Source organism: Echinops telfairi, unplaced genomic scaffold (genome assembly GCF_000313985.2).
Source record: "Echinops telfairi isolate 266 unplaced genomic scaffold, ASM31398v2 ScPeMD7_2;HRSCAF=8, whole genome shotgun sequence".
Lineage (NCBI taxonomy): Eukaryota > Metazoa > Chordata > Mammalia > Afrosoricida > Tenrecidae > Echinops > Echinops telfairi.
Genome location: NW_022103898.1, coordinates 34,020,573 through 34,038,019, shown reverse-complemented (window position 1 = coordinate 34,038,019; position 17,447 = coordinate 34,020,573). Strand labels below are relative to the sequence as shown.

The following is a 17,447-nucleotide window of genomic DNA, read 5'->3' as shown; positions in this document are numbered from 1 at the left end:
GTGAGATGGAGGAGGACTTTGGTGGATTGGTGTTGGACATATGGGTTAATGTTGGACTTGTGGGCTTGGGCAGCACTGGGTTGGGATGTTTTCTCGATGTGCACTTAACCTTTATATAAAACTCTCTCTTATACATGAGTTTCTGTGGATTTGTTTCTCAAAAGCATCCAGACTAATACAACTGGACAGACTGTCCCCAGTGAACCAGAGTGACAATTAAGCACCAAGAGTTAAATGGTTTGTTTACGGACATGTCCCAGGCCTTTGCCTTCTCCTTCTCCGCAAGGGAGACACCAAACTCAAACTCCTCAGAGCCAGTGCTAACCCTACGGAGACCCAGGCCTATGAATTCCCCAAGCCCTTACCAAGACGCTCCCTGGGGAACCGTGACCCCTAGCCTCATTCTCCCCAAGCCTTAGCTGCTCAGGGTGCTCTACACTGTTGTTGTTGTCGTTGTTGTTGTTCTCACTTGCTGCGACCCTGTGTCCAACCGAATGAAACACGCCCGGTCCTGCACCAGCCTCATAATCGTTCTTATACCGGAGCCCAGTGTTACAGCCCCTGTGTCAATCAATCTCCTTAAGGACTTCCTCTGTTTCTCTGCTCCTCTGCTGTATGGAGCTTGATGCCTTTCTCTAGGGTCTGGTCTCTCCTGACAGCATGTCCGCAGGACAGGAGACAGAGTCTCACCATCCTGGCTTCTCGGGGCGTTCTGGCTGTCCTTCCTCCAAGACAGATGTGTTGGTCCTTTTGATGGTCCATGGTACTCTCAGTATTCTTCACCAGCACCATAATTCAAACACAAAGGTTCTTCTTCCGTCTGCTTTAGTCAAGGTCCAAATTTCACATGCATATGAGGGAATTGAAAATACCATGGCTTGGGTATGTGCACCTTAGTCCTCAAAAATATGTCGTTGCTCTTTTAACACTTGAAAGAGGTCTTGTGTGGCAGATTTACCAACGCATTGCACTGTGTGTGTGTGTGTGTGTGTGTTGGGGGTGGGGCAGGGACAATATGCAGGCTCCTTAGAGATTTCCAACAGAAGAATCCAGCAGTGTGTGTCCACTCGCCCTTCTGAGCATAGGTCTAGCCTTCCCCCCTGGAAGCCTACCTTAACCCCAGGCCAGGCTGAAGCACAAAGTCTGCACAGATGGATAGGAACACGCTCACTACACTCCAGACACGATGCCCTGCACGTTCCATGCCGTTTCCACTGGTCCTCCTGGGACCCTGTGGAGTCACAATAATAGCAGTCTCAACTTCATTGAGAAGACGACAGGTTCAGGTGGTCCGTTACACTCCTATCGCCACTCTGCTCTGATAAATTCCCACAAACACTGTGGCTTAAAGCAACATAAACTGACCATCTTATAATCCTGGAAGTCTGCCGTCTGAAATGGGTTTCCCCAATTGAACATCAGACTGTGTGTTCCCGGAGGCTCGGTGGGAGAATCCATTGTGCGGGGCTTTGTGTGCTTTGCTTCTTGCCTTCCCCAGCTTCTTGCCCGCCATCCTTGGTTCATGACCCCTTCCTCCAGCCTCAAAGCCCAAAGCGTCACCTCTCCCAATCCCTTTGACTCCGACTCCTGTTTCCATTGTCACATCTCCCTCCCTGGCACTGATGCGTGTTCTTCTTTCACTTAAAAGGACCCTTAGGATGACAGTGGGCCTAGCTGGATAATCCAGGATCATCTCCCCATCTCAAGAGCTTTAACTTAATCAAACCCGAGAAGTCCCATTTGCCTTGCAAGCTAGCCTGTTCATAGGTCCTGAGGATTAAGATGTGAACATCTTCGGGGGGGAACGTTACTCTGTCTGCCACAGGTAGCACAGTAAGTAGTTGAGTCAGGATTCAGATCTAGGCTTAGCCCTTACTCCCAAGCCAGTACCTTTCCCTTCCATGGTGCCCCTCTCCCGTGACAGGGAGGAGAAACTGGAAGGAGACATTATCTCGCAGGGAGATGGGAGGAAAGGAAGAGAGCCTGGAGCACGTGGCCCAAATGGACCCTTTGTGGGTGACTCATAATCTTCAAAAAGGCGATGGAACTCAGGTCGGCCTGACTTATAGAAATTGCTACCTTAAAAGCTTAAGTATTGATCGGCTTGTGCATCACTTATTTATTGGTGATCTAGTAGCTCTTATGAGGACACGCATTGGCTCACTAGTAGAAACTCTGCCTCCCATGTGGAAGACTTGGGGTCGCTTTCTGTCCTATGTCCCTCATGCCTGTCAGTGGAGCCTTGCATGTTGAGATGATACTGAAATGGGTCCAGCGGTGCTTTCAGGCCAAAGGAGAATAGGAAGAAAGGCCTGGTGATCTACTTCTGGCAATCAGCCAGTGAAAACCATATCACAAAGATCTGGTTAACCCCTGATCATAGGGCTGACATAGGACCAAGTCCTCGGCAACTAAGGGCAGCCAAGGTATGCAGCCGACCCAGTTCTGAGCCCCGGTGGTAAACACGAAAACCTAACCAAGCTCACGGCCATCAAGTCAATGCTGACTCACAGCGATCCCCTTACCCCCTGTGGGTTTCTGAGACTGTAACTGTGTACGGGAGTAGAAAGCCCGGTCTTTCTCCTGAGAAGCTGCTGGTGGTTTTGAACTGTGGACCACTCAGATCACAGCCCAACTCATAACCATTACACCCCCAGGACTCTGGGCAGTGAACAGACAGTCGAAAATCTGTGTCATTCAAGTGAGGGATAATGCAAAAAAAATCTCAAAGGCAGCGGTCCTCAACCTGTGGGTCATGACCCCTTTGAAAGTCGAACAACCCTTTCACAGGGGTCGCCCGATTCACAACAGTAGCAAAATGACAGTGATGAAGTAGCAGTGAAAATAATTTATGTTTGGGGGGTCACCACCACATGAGGAACTGCATTAAAGGATCGCGACATGAGGAAGGTCGAGAACCGCTGCTCTAAGGCCATGGAGAGTTATCGATGTTATGAAGAAAGCAGAACCAGAGCAGCACTGGGGGAGTGATGGTGGTGGTGGTGGTGCTACCTTTTTAAATAGGGTGGTCATGGAAGGCCTCCCCCAGGTGTCTGAGACCTGAGGGACATGGTGACCTTTGAAGCTGCCTCTCCTCCTAGACTCTGAGTGGCCAGGATGGGCAATTGGGGTCAGAAGGCCATTGTAACGCTGCTCTGGTCCTTGTCCTCCCATCCTGGGCTTTGTCTGTGTGCAGATCTCGAGTTTGAGCGAGGGCAGATCTCAGTGTCCCTGTGCAGCGATGCTCCTTTCCGGTCCAGTGGGCCTCTAATGACAGCGGTAATGATAATAATGGGATTTGGAGGTGCCCCTCCTTCCTGTGTGAAGACCCCATTGTGCCAGCTAATTGTGTTGAAGCAAGTAGGACAACTGTCGGTGGGGTGGACGCGGTGGGGAGCCGAGAGGATTTTGTTATTTGGGCCTTAGGGTATGATTGAATTACCCGGGCAGGGACTGGACCAGTTAGCGAGAAGGCTGGGAGGGTTTGGGAACCTTCTGAAGTTGAAGAAGGGTCTTGGGTGGCCCCCTCCCCCCAGCTCTTCTTCTCCTTTAACAGCTGTTTGGGGGAGCTGTGAAGAAATCCAACTTTTCTCAAAGCAGAAGGTGGAAAGGGGATAAAAATATTCAGGGCACAGCCTTGGTATCCCAGACATTTGGCAAGAGTGGTCGCAGGTGAAGGCCCACCTGGCTACGAAGCCAGGTTTCATTTGGTAGAGCCCGGAACTGGGGTCCTCAGGCCTCGGCATCCAAAGCGCTTATCAGCACCCTCTCTTTCAGTGATGCTCTCTGGCTTTGAACAAGCACCATTAGGAACACCCCTTTTAGTAAATACATGTTTTAATGGAATAGATTTTTTTTTTTTGGAGTGACCTTATCTCTGCTGGAGTGCACTTTTCGTAAGTGTGTATTGATTGGCTTTTTTAAAATTCCTCAAGTGTTTTCACTTGTCTTGGTGACCTGGTATAAGTGCCCTGTGCCCAGCAGCTCCTCAACATCCAGACCCAACGTCCAGATCTTCTGGGAGAGCCTTCTTCCCAGCCTCTGCTGCTTGCTTTGCTGATATTCCGCTCGGAACACGACACGCCTGTTCTGTATCGTCATCGTATTGAGAGCACACCATTGCTCCTCTGCCATGCGTGCGTCTTCACATCACTCCCCCGGGGACCGGGCCCATGTCATTGCCGCCCGTTTACTAGAGGGGCGTGGAGGCCCAGAAAGATGAAGGAGAGTGTCCCCGATGACAGAGGATGTGTGTTGGATCCTTTCTGACTCAAGAGACATCCTTTTCCTATTTTTCCTCTGGTGCTACCTGTTAAACAAAGAACAATAACCCCACATAAAACCTCCCCCGAGTTCTTTGGCTTAGGTTTTGCATTTGGAAATAAAGACGCCAACTTCTGGTCCAGGCATCCCCCACGAAAGAGCCACCCTGGGTGAGGGCCACAAGTCCCTTTGGTGGGAGCGTTTCCATCTGCAGTGTGAACTCTCTCCACGTCTCAAGACAAAGGCTGGTTTTCCACCCCGCCGGTTACCGCCAGCCAACCCAGGGAACGAAAATCAATGAAACAACTGACATTGGTATCATGGAGACATAGACCAGAATTTAAGTCACTTTAAAATTTAATTCTTAATTCAATTCGGTTAGCTTTTGTTGAAGCCCAGCCGTGGGCCAGGGCCCGTAGTAGGCCCTGGGGAAGCCAAGATGAATGAGTTCTGCCCCGGAGAAGCTCCTAGGTTCATGTGGGAAGCAGGCACCGAACAAATCATTTCAATGCACCGTGGAAAGCCAGTTGGAAGCTGGTGCTCAAGGTGTACGGAGACCTCAAAGAACCCTTCAGTCTTGGGTGGGAAGGAGGGTTGTATTTAAGAAGCTGCAGAGAAGCTCGTCTGTCTCAGATTGAAAGGGCCCGCTGGGTGTTGACCTGGGATGTGTGTGTGTGTGTGTGTGTGTGTGTCATGCAAAGGGGCAGGCTGCTTCACTTTACTGCTGAAAGCCTGGTCTGTCCCTACCATTGTGCAGCTGTTTGGTCCAGGTCCTCCAGGTTATTGCCAGAATGCACCTTTCCGTTTAAAGGCGTACTGATAAGTATAATAGCCACCACTATTATGTATGGAGGTCTTATCAGAAACACTCTCAGTAGAAGTTCATTGTCATAACCACTTTATGAACGTTATGATAATCTATAATCTTGACAATGGAGGACTAAGACACAGAGAGACCCCACAGGTTGCACCACTTGTAAGTGGCCGGCCCACCCTTCCCTTCCTTCGCTACGTTCTAGCCATGCTCTCAGGTCTTCGCTCATGCTGTTCCCTCTGCCTGGAATGCGCTGCCCACAGATCTTGACATGGTGAGATCCTGCGTGTCCTTGAGTTCAAAGAGGAAATGTGCTTGACCAGCGGGTCTCACTAAAGTGGATCTCGCCGTCCTGGGCTTTTGATTTCTGCAGAAGACTTATCTCAGTGTAACAATTATTTTGAATGATTGTCTACTTGTTTGGTTTGACTTCGCGGGCCTCTCTGGAATGTTTGAAGAGAGGAACCGTAACACTGGCTTGTCCATCGATGTCTCCCCGGGGCCTGGAGCAGTGTTTGGTGCGCACGGTGGGCTCTCTGTAGAATGAATACCAGGTACAGCGCTAAGCCTTAGAGGTGGCAAGGTGAATGGAATGGGCTTTCTCCCCTGGGACTTAATGTCTCGTCAGAGAGATGTGTGCACGTTGCAATGGAGCCCCCAAGAAAGAAGGGGGACCATGTTTCTCTGGAGACTGAGCAGACGTCATGGAATCAGCCCTTGTAAAAGGTCTACCCTTGCATCATGTGCTAACGGTCGTAGGGCACCCTGGGCAGTAGGAACAGCCTGGTGTATGTGCATCACAAGTGTTTCTGAAATGCTTGCCCTCTAGCAGGCTCTCTGTACACATCAGGGATGTGGGATTATAGGCGCTGACAGTCGAGTTGTAGGGATGGATGTATCCACCTGTTTGGAAAGGAAGCCAAGAGCTAGATCACAGAGTATGGGGGACACAGATAAGCCTGGAAATGTGTGTTGTAGGGTCCAGGTCTTGAAAAGACTTTGTAGGCAGAGGAGTTGGTGTAGATGAAGTGAGAGTTATTAAAGCTTGAGTCGGGAGTGGCAGGATCAGAGATGCCGGGAGGGAGGTGACCGCGGGGGAGAGGCAATCTAAGGGCTAAAGCCCACAGAGCTGTAAAGCCAGACAGCCTGCTGCCAGAGCTCAGCTCCTCCGGGGAGTTACTAACCGCTAGACCTCAGGAATGCAGTAGGAGCCTTCCGTGCCTCAGTTTCCTCCCTTTGTAAGGTTCAAACAGTGATTGTACCTATTTCATAGCCTTGCTGTGAGGAAGAACCGGATTAAATCATGTGGAAGAACACTGCCTGGCACGTTAAGTGTTTTAGCTTAAAAATCAAGCAAAGAGAATCCAACTTCCAAATTGTCTCTTCTTAGCATAATCCCAGCATGTTGAGTGACTCTCCACTCCAGTGATGAAGATCCAATGTTTCTGCTTTCCCAGCAAGTTATTTTGGTCTGGCGTTTTGCCCTCCCCTGATTCTGTGGGCCTTTGATTGGAAGTTCAGTTTGCCAGTGTAACTTCCTATTGTCTATTCAGTAGAGTTCGCTTCCTTTATCTCATGGATGGGCAGTTGTTACGAAAGTCCCCTGATGTTGGAGGCCACCTGGCCCCTTCTCTGGGCTCCTCTCCTTTCCCACACATTCAGACATCTGTCTCTGGTCCCTTTATGAGTTGCCGAAGACCTTGGTATGCTCTTGGGGCAAAACCCTCTCTCAGCATGTACGCAGTCTCCTGTTCCTCACCAGAGAGGTGGGATTGCTTCCCTGTGAAAAGTTTTCTGATATTATATCAGCATAGCATCTTGAGTATAGGTCACACTAACCCCCACATTGAAGCCAATTACCCGATATTTAGTTATCAGATTCCTTCAGGGACTGTCTGTTCTTTGTGAACAATTAGATTAGAGGATGCTGATGAAATTCGAGTGGCAGGAAGTAGAAGCTACCTTTCTGAGTTCAGAGTTTCTATTTCAAGGTTGAGTAAGTGGTAAATTCTTACTGAGCGACTCGAGTCTAATCGAGTCAGATCCTCAAGGTCTCCAGCCCAGCCCCCGGGCGTTTATTTCACTGCCTGGAAACTTGAGTTTCTTTTCTGAGGTTGGTCTCCCTGTTCTTTCGGTTGGCATAAGAACAATTAATAATTTAGACCATGTCCATTTAAAAAAATAGGAATACTGTATAAATATAATACTGTAATAATAAATTTAAAAGTCGATTCAGCTGGGCACTGTTCCCAGACTACCAGCTGAGCAGAAACACAAATAAGTCAAGAAGAGGAAAAACTGCTATCATGCAAATGGCTGCAATTTCATTGTTCCTGCTACTCTCCCTTATTGCAAATATATGGTATCAGAGTTACATTATAGCTAAATAGATTTCATGAGGTAACCTGGAAACGCAATCACCTTTTATAACATGATTTATGGGGGGGGGGGGAGACGCTTCCCATATTACAAGCAGATGGTTTGCCAGCAAACTTTTGGACTGCCATAAATTTGTAAGGTGGGTGTCAGGGAGGAATCTCAACTCTCAGTTTCAAAAACCTCACTGCAATTGGCTCGATTCTGACTGATAGTAACCCTAGAGGGCAGAGTAGAACTAGCCCTGGCAGTTTCCATGAGGACCAGCTGCTGCTTTCGAACTGCTGACCTTGAGGTTAGCAGGCCAGTGAGCAGCAATAGATGAGAACTGGACACCTCTCAGATTCCCCTTGTTTGTTTCCTTTCCAAATCCTTGCTACCCTTTGCATCCTAGAGACTATTTTACCTTCTGTCCTCCGTGCTCTTGGGGCCCTTATGCCTGTTCCCCTTATCCTGGCCCAGTCCCACCTTCCAATCTCTTTGAGACCCCAGGAAGACCAGAGGAACCCCGAATGCCTTTGCATTTAACCACCCTGTTAAATGATGGCTAGGGCCCATCGGACACTCAACTCTGAAGCCAGACTTCTGCCATTTACCAGCTGCACGGCGGCATCTTATCCTTCTCCGGGCCCTGCTGTCTCATCCTCTACAGAACAGGATGTGCTTCCTACCTCTGGGTGGTCGTGGGGACTAAAGGTCAAGGCCCCACTATAAACCCTCAGGCAGAGCCTGGCGCTGAGCCACGGTCCCATGTATGCCAGTGGGAAGTGAAGACATGCTCCAGGTATGTTAGGGGTGACCTAGGTTTCCACGAAAGCCAGGGACAGAAACCTGCTGGGGGGAAATGCCATCTGAATTTTACAGAGCCAACGTGGAAACAGGTCTGTGGAACTCTCTGTTGGTGAGTTGTGGCTGAGGTGGGTTTGGAATGCCCTTCTGGGGTGTGACTGGTGGGGTAGGTGGTGTAGGGCAGGAGGAGAGAGGAGGAGGGCAGTTAGTTGAGTGGCTACATTGGACTCATTATGGCAAACTGATCGGGAACAAGGACAAGCCTCTGCAATCGTCTCAGCCACCTGTTTCCACACACGGTATTTTCACCTAAGGAAAGATTTTTGTTTCCATTAAATCTTTGAATTTTTATTTGTGGCTGTGAGGTTTTTTTTGTTTTGTTTTGTTTTCCTTCGGGCAATTTTCTTTGCATTTGAGCAGGTTCTAATTTACGAATAGGTATCAGCCGTATCTCGTGAGCATGTGATCAACTGGAACTGAGAACTAGAACAATTGACAAACCCCACAGGAGGATGAGGCAGGAGGATTAACACAATGTAGGGAAAGCGAACGCATCACTGCCATTTTCTCCAGAATGCACTTATTCCCATCCCGACTCAATTTTCCTCTTCTCTGTGGCCTGAAGAAATTTGACATGCAGCCAGTTAAGAAACCAGCCTGCTCCTATCTATACCAGTGTACACCCTCTGGTCTAGCCGGACTTGTAAGGTAGAATTGGGAGACGTCGGACAGGGCAAGATATGACAAAATAATAATTTATAAATTATCAAGGGCTCATGAGGGAGGGGGGAGCAGGGAGGGAGGGGAAAAAAAGAAGACCTGATGCCAGGGGCTTAAGTGGAGAGCAAATGTTTTGAGAATGATGAGGGCAATGGATGTACAAATATGCTTTACACAATTGATGTATGTATGGGTTGTGATAAGAGTTGTATGAGCCCCTAATAAAACTATTAATAAATACATAAATAAAAGAAACCAGCCTGAAGATGCCCCACTTCAGATTCAGCACCGTCACCTCCGCCACGCCCGACTTTCACTGGGGCCCTGACGTCAGCATTCTGGACTGATGCCTCCCTCGATGCCCAAAGAGGAGAGCCGTAGCTTTCCAACGAATCGTTTCAATCTAGCTTGAATTGTTTGCTCAAATGTGGGAGCTATACGATGTTTTCCTCATCTTTAAGAGATGTGAGTGTGTGGGCAGTGAGCTGTCATGAAGATTTTATAATCTGCAATATTTGAGAAGTAATAAGATACTGTTGTTGGTTGGCCATCTGGTTATACATACTTGGTGCCATGGTTTATGGGTTTTTATTTATTTATTTTTAATTTTTTACTAGTGAGAAGCAAGGCATAGTCCAGAAATTCAGAGGTGTTTTATAGAACAAGGAATTTATATTTAGTTCCTGAGCATGAATAGGTTTCATTTGACCTGACGCAAAATAAGATATGAAAGATTCGGGGGTGGGTGGGTTTATTTTTCTTTTCTCTCCCCACTCCACTCCCCCACTCTATCCCCAATCCCCCGCCCAGAAGATTAACTGAAAAACTCAACTTCTAATGTGATCCTTCTCTGGCTCAGACCCCAACTTTCAGCTGATGTTAAAAATAGCCTCTTTACTATCAGGTCTGTCACCGCTCTGGGGATTCCAAGTCATGGTGACCCCAGCCCAGAGAGCTGCACGGCTGGGGTTTCCCACCTGGGACCTTTGGGAAGTAGATCCCTAGACGTAGTTTTCGAGGGGGCCTGTGCGTGGTTTGAACAACCCACTTGACACCTCACTGGTCAGCACTTAACTAGCCATTGAGCGCTTAACTGTTTGTACCACCCTGGACTCTGTACTAGCAGGTGCAATCAGACATCAGTCCCGAGGAGATAACCCTAGCAAGAAAACTTACCCAACAGAAAGGACCTATAGAGATTTCATCTTCCATCCATCCCACTCAAAAATGTTTACTGAAACCCTGCTATTTGCATATCGTGCTGCCAGACACTGAGGGATTTACTGAAGAAATATTAAAGGCGTTCTCTCCCTCGGAGGAGCTTCTAGCTTACTTGGGGAGAAATGACAGAGACGTAGGAAACAGTTAAGTTGTAATTCAAGGCAGCATATGATTAAATACCAAAATGTGTGGCTGCGACAAGAAATGCTATAGGAGTTCAGGAAAGGGAGTGATTACTCGGCGGTGCTACTGTTTTCTGACTACAAATTGGCAAATTGTAGCACTATTTGTATGAAATAGTTTACACTTGTTTTTTTGGCAGCCTTAGGCCCTGACTCCCAGGCAGCGTTAGAGCCTACGAAAATATTTGTCCTCCAGTCTCGGTTGAACTGGATTTTTTTTTTTCTTTTCTTCTAATAGAGGCAGTGCTTATACCAAACCACAGGGCCCATGAGTGGCAGGTAGAATTTTGACAAAGTCCTAATCTGTCTCAGATACAAAATAAGGAAGCAGCCTCGTTCCTCTGTCTTTTCCAGCCAGCAGCCCTGTCCCGCCGTTGCAAATCCTCCCTGACATTGAGAGGCGGTTTAATTTGAACCGAATGTCCGTGACGGACGAGCTAGCCATCAAGGGTCAGATGAATTTATGGCTTTAGAGAATTGCCGGTGACAATATCCTCCTGGTGAGTCTGTTGGAAAAGGAACAGACACAGGTGTCAGGGAATGCAGCCACAGCAGAGTTCCCCAAAATGCCAGCCTGTGGTGACAGCCTCAAGTAGATGGAAGGGGTGATGGCAAATGAAACTCGCTGGCTTCCTGTTCTGTTTTCGCCAATCTTTAAATGAGCCCAGACCTCAAAGACCAATGGGGCCCTGCATTCTTCAGACTTATTTTTCTTTCTTTCTTTCTTTTCTTTGAAGTGAGAGATCAGAGGAAGGAGAAAGGAAAACCCCTGTGAAGTTGAATGCACGGTGTGGACCCAGAGTTCAGGCCTCTCACATCCCCTCAGGGAGTCCCCACATCGGATCGTGGTCCTCATCTGGTTGTGTTTTCAATTTCATGAGTCAAGCCTTTTCAGTTGCCTTTAAAACATCTCTGGCCACTGGTTCTCCCCCACCCCCAAGCCGAGATGCTTGGTACTTTTTGGAGACTACTCCAGAATGTCTCCAGAGTCCTGACAGGAAAACGATTGTGGAGTTTCACTGCAGCTCTTGTTGGGTGGAGGACCCGTCTGGTGAGGCAGGGGTTCTCAAGCCAGTGACCTGGCATGACTACTACCAAGCAAGCCAGCGATCTCACTCTATTCCTGAACTCGCTCTCCAAGGGCCTGGCCCTGGCCACCATTTGAGACTTGTTGGGGGCATCCTCTGTCCTCCCTGACTTGCGAACATGTCCCTGGAAAGTGTTTCACCCTTATCTGTTGACATAATTTGGTGGCGGTCTAAATAAATGTGAGGTAGCAGATGGCTACAGAATGTCTTATCAAATTTGGGGGCAGACTGTGCCCTTGAAGTATTTTTATTTAATCATCCTGCTGAAAGCACAGCATAGTAGCTCTTTGATTGGTGTAAACAATTGTGTTGTAAGCGGTTATTCTGAGATGGAATCGCAAACCTGAAACGTCTGCGATATGCAGATCTTTTCCAGTTCTTTGCTAGATTTTTCCAGAAGGAAGCCCTTTACTTCAGAATCTCTAAGACGCTGTGATTTGGATGTATTTGGTTGTCATCTTGAGAGATGGCTCAGGAGTCTAAGTTCAACATGTTGTCTACATTTGTTCTCTGCTCTTCGACATGACGGGGAAATGCTCTGCTGGATTTTTTGTGTGTTGCTTTTCATGGTTTTAACATCATGTTCCTATTCTCGCTCAAAATCAATAATCCGCTATATAGAACCTGGCACTTTGCACTGAAGCCAAGTATAAGAATGTTTTAACATGTTCAGGGGTGCTGTTTTGTCTTCTCTGTAGGTGCACTTTTCAAGGAGATTGTGGACATTCCAATAACTCAGGAAACTGGATGGATATGTCATTTGGAGCTGAACAGTGCCCTAAAATTCAGATGATTCGAAAAAGTAAAATGGAGGTCAGTGGGATGAGTATATTTTATGAGTCTCTAATCTATTATTTCGTTTTGACCATCTGACACTAACTTACTTGTTTACTTACTTCTGGGTGTGAAGTATCTGTTTACCACCAAATCAGCTCAGTTACAGGGGTGTTTTTATTTAGCCAATAACTACTGCCTGCCTACCAGGTACCAGGCATTCTACAAGGTGCTGGGGATCTTGCAATGCAAACAACGCATCGTGGGCCTGCCCTCCCAGAGTTGCTTATCTGATGGTGTTAAAGATGACTGTTGATCTTTGAATTTAAAGCTAAGATGGATTTTTAATGTCATATATATATTTTTTTTTAAATTCAGATTTAGTCAACAAGATTCCTTAAGTCTGGCATAGCTGTATCATTTTGTTTTGTTTTATGTCTCTTTTTCCTCATGTGGGAGGCCCTACGTGGTCAAGGCGTTAGGTGCCCTCAAGTTGATTCTGCCTCACAGCGACCAGATGTACAACAGAAGGACACATCACCTGGCTCTGCCCTGTCCTTACAATTGTGCTTATGTTTGAACCCATTGTTACAGCCACTGTGTCAGCCCGTATTGTCGAGGGTCTTCCTCTTTTTCACAGCCCGTCAACTTTACCAAGCATGATGTCCTTTTTGAGGAACTGGTCTCGCCTGACAACATGTATGTGAGATGACGTCTTGCCATCTTTGCCTCTAAGGAGCATTCTGGCTGCTCTTCTTCCGAGACAGATTTGCTGGTTCCTTTGCCAGTCCGGGGCACTGTCACATTCTTTGCCAGCACCATAACTCAGACGCGTCCATTCTTCTCTGGTCTTCCTTACTCAGTGTCCAACTTTCACACGCCTAGGAGGCCATTGAAAATACCATGGCTTGGGTCAGGTGTACCTTTGTCCTCAAAGTAGCGTCCCTGCTTTTCAAGACTTTAAAGAGGTCTTGTATGGCAGATTAACCCGAGACAGCTCATCTTGTGATCTCTTGACGGCCGTTTCCATGAGCATTGACGGTGGATCCGAGCCAGACGAAATCCTTGACAACGTCAATCTTTTCACCATTCATCATAGTGTTGCCAACTGGTCCAGCTGTGAGAATTTTGATCATTATATTAAGTTGTAATCCATACCAAAGGCTGCAATCCTTGATCTTCATCAGCAAGTGCTTCGAGTCTTCCTCACTTTCAGCAAATAAGGTTGTGTCATCTGCATATTGTTATCAAGCCTTCCTCTAGCCCTGCTGCCCTGTGGTAAACTGAGGGACTGGATGAGAATGTCATACAGCTAAGGCACCCATGCTCCGAGTTATGGGTCTGGAGAGTTGACTGGTGGGAGAAGACTCTGACGGTTATGAGATATAAATAAATCTAAATATAGTCTCATGACTGAACACAGTCCCTCCAATAACCCCACCCCACCCCCAATAAAAGAACTGTCATACAGGAACTACCATATAAGATGAATCTGGCTACTTCACAATGCCTAGAGATTATCTGTAGATAAGAGCATTCAGGTTCTGTAGCCAACCCACTGTAAAATGTAGCAAACTCTGTTTTGATATCACTTGCTGATAATGACCAGAGATAGCTACCCCTGGGGAGGGCTCAGAGGTGTTTGAGGTCAACTAGCGCTAGGTCAAGACAATGACTCACTTCATTGGTGGTTTATTATGTTACCTTCTTATGAATTATCCCCCATCGACTCTGTACTATGTTAGATGTATGATGTGCATGCCTTATGAAAGATCTGTAAGCCCCGCTCTATCTACCCACGGGAAACTGCATTCTCTCTCTCTCGGTCCTGACATGAGATGACGAGCCCCCGTGCCCCGCTGTCTGTCTGTTTGTCTTTAACATTTTCCGCAATCACAATGTCGCTCCTGAGGACCTGTCAGAGTGTTGGAGACTCCTCACCCTGACAATGCCCTAAGTGGTACAAATGGTTCATGCCCTTGGCTGCTAACGGAAAGTGAGAGAGTGCAAGCTCGCTCAGAAGTGCCTTGAAAAAAGGTCAGTGGCCTCCTTTTCGAAGCTCAGCCATTGCCAGCCTAGGGAGCACAGGTCTACCCTGACACACATGGGTCACCAGAAGCTAGAACTGACTCAATGGCAAAAGGTTGTGTTAAAAATTTTTTTCTTTTTCCTGGTCTCCTAATTCATTTGTGCTTCTCTCGTCAACTCTTCGATAAACCAGACTTCAAGTTATATTGGTAGAGAAGAAACGCAGCCAGTGACTATTGTAGTTGGGGTCATTTGGAAAGCCAGTGGGGCACCTGCATTGTCATTGGCACCTCCATTGGTAGCACAGCAGCCTTGTCATTGGATGAGAAAAAGGAGCAATGAGCCTATTCAAGCATTTTCTGAGACCCTCATCAGCCAGGCCATACAGGCAAGTGGAGCTCCTGCTTGGGCAGCCCAGTGCTGTAAAGAGACACTTTCTCCCTGATGATGGCTCTTGTCTTATGAATACGCGTACAGATCCCCATCAGTAGCCAGCTGACCCGCCTGTTGAGCTGGCTGGGTTTTATTTGAATGCCACATTAACAAGGAAATGGGCCACTTTCTCTTTTCCCCTTAACACTTTGCCATTTCAAAAAGCAAGAAGCATACCACTTAGGATGATTTAACATTTAATAAAGGGGAGCCAGAGAATTTAATGAGTGATAAATAATAAAAGAATCAAGTTTTTAAGTCATAACTGATCAGAACTCACCAATTTAAAGTTATTTGGGCTGTTGTTGCTGTGGACTCCCTGGGGTGGGGGTGGGGGAGTGGCTGGGGTGGGGGAGCAGCAGGGAGATCTCTAAAGCCCTGTATCTACCAACTCTGAATCAACAGCAAACCGGTTTGGGGAGAAAGAGGCTTAGGCGGCAAAGCAGAGGCGTGGCCTAGCTTTCATTGCTCCTATCAGTCTGAAAATTGGTGCTTGCATGCTAATAGAGAATGAGTGACCATTTCTCCACCCTCCAATATAAGAGAGCACTCTGCACAGTGGCTTGAGCCTATGCAAATTTGTGGTGGTTGGTTGGTTTGGGTTTTGATCCTTTTAAGATTTTAGGAGTAATTCTTCAGCTAATCATGGTGGGGGGAGGGGGAGAGGAACTTGATCATGAAATTAAAAATGCTGTTTATGCAAGTTGTTCAACTACCGATGGGTTCATTAGCTTTGTTGGTGACCATGGAGTTGGCCTCCAACTCATGGTGACCCCATGCCCCAGAGACTGAAACTCTGCCTGGTCCATATTTGGTGGAAGATCGGACCATTGTGATCCGTAGGGTTTCCATTGACTGATTGTTGGAAGTAGACTGCCAGACTACTAGTCCTTCTTAGTCTGGGAGCTCTGCTGAAACCTGTTCATATCATAACACACAGCCCTCCACTGACAGATGGGGTGATAGCTGCTTAGGAAGTGCACTGGCTGGGAATTCAGCCGTCTCTCTCACATTTGTTGTTGATGTTGTTGTTGTTGTTAGGTACAGGTGAATTGGTTCTGACTCATTGCAACTCTGTGTACAGCAGAAGGAAATACCACCTGGTCCAATGGCATCCTTAGAATGGTTTCCTTGTTTGATCCCATTGTTTCAGCCACCATGTCAATCCATCTCAATGAGGCCCTTTCTCATTTTCGCTGACCCACCACTTTAGCAAGCATGATGTCCTTCTCCAAACACTGGGCCTGCCTGATATCTTGTTCAAAACACATGACGCAGAGTTTCCCCAGAGCATTCTGGCGGCACCTCTTCCAAGACACATGGTGCGTTTCCTGGCAGGCTGTGGCTGTGGCAGTGGCAGTATTCCTGGTTAACACCGTAATTCAAGTGCATCTGTTCTTCTTTGGTCTTTCTGGCTCTCTCTTGAAAGGCAAGCGTTCTGTCCCTGAAACTCTATTACCCCCATAAATTAAGCACGATTTATTTCTATTCTGTTTTTATTAGGTGCCTATCAAGTTTCTTCTGACATATAGTGAATCTGTATAACAGAACAAAATACTGCTGGTTCTACCACATCCTCATGATAGTTCCTGTGTTTGGGCCCATTGCGGTCACTATGTCAATCCATCTAACTGATGGTTGTCCTCTTTTGTGTGAACCTTCTATTTTACTAAGTATGATATCTATTATGAAACTTTCCAAAAAATGTTTACCACTTAAACAGCCACTAATGATTTCTTCATCGCCCTGGGTCTCATTGTTCACCCTAATTCTCCTACAGTCTTTCCCAAACAACCCATCACGTTGCCTTTTTTTAACTCACCATCACACTAAAGAATAAAGAGAGACAAATGTAGTCATTGATTAAAGCTCTTCTCTGAGACCACCTTCAGATGGGTCATTTTAATTATGTTGATAAGACATCTGGCAGGTATCAGGCATCAAAGACCCAGAACAAAAAATCCTACCAATGTGAATGGTGGGGGGGTGGGCACGGAGTGGAGACCCAAAGCCCATCTGTAGACAATTGGACATTCCCTTAAAGAAGGGTCACAAGGAAGAGATGAGCCAGTCAGGTGCAGGATAGCACCAAGGAAACATACAACTTTCCTCTAGTTCTTTAATGCTTCCTCCCCTGTGCTCCCACCCTCCATTATCATAACCTCAATTCTACCTTACAAATCTGGCTAGACCAGAGCATGTACACTGGTACAGATCAGAGCTGGAAACACAGGGAATCCAGGACGGATAAACCCCTCAGGACCAATAATGAGAATAGGGATGCCAGGAGGGTAAGGAGAAGATGGGAGGAGAAAGAGGGAACCAATCACAATGATCTACATATAACCCCTTCCTAGGGGGATGGACAACAGAAAACTGGGTGAAGGGAGACAGCAGTCAGTGTAAGACATGGGGTAAAAATATGTATACATTATTAAGGGTTTATGAGAGAGGGAGGGGGAGGGGAGAAAATGAGGAGCTGATATCGAGCAGAAAGAAAATGTTTTGAAAATGATGATGGCAACATACATATGTACAAATGTGCTTGACACAATGGAAGGATGTATGGATTGTAATAAGAGCTGTAAAAGCCCCTAATAAAGTGATTTAAAACAAAACAGAATATTTCCACCTATATGGCTGTCTTAGACTTAACATGAAAGTTCAAGTTCTGTGTAAATAATATCTGACTCTGTCCTACAAAGAGAGCTGTCTGTATTTTCCCCCAATTCCATCTGTCAATTCAGTTGAAATGGAACT

General features: G+C 46.9%; 1 protein-coding gene across 1 annotated transcript in view; it reads left to right on the top strand.

Moving 5' to 3' along the window:
- PLXNC1 (plexin C1) overlaps nt 1-17,447 on the top strand; it is a 207,800-nt gene that overhangs the window by 63,484 nt on the left and 126,869 nt on the right. The window contains exon 6 of the mRNA XM_045291393.1: nt 12,152-12,266. Within this exon, the coding sequence (XP_045147328.1) occupies nt 12,152-12,266 (115 nt within the window). The remainder of the gene's footprint in view (nt 1-12,151; nt 12,267-17,447) is intronic.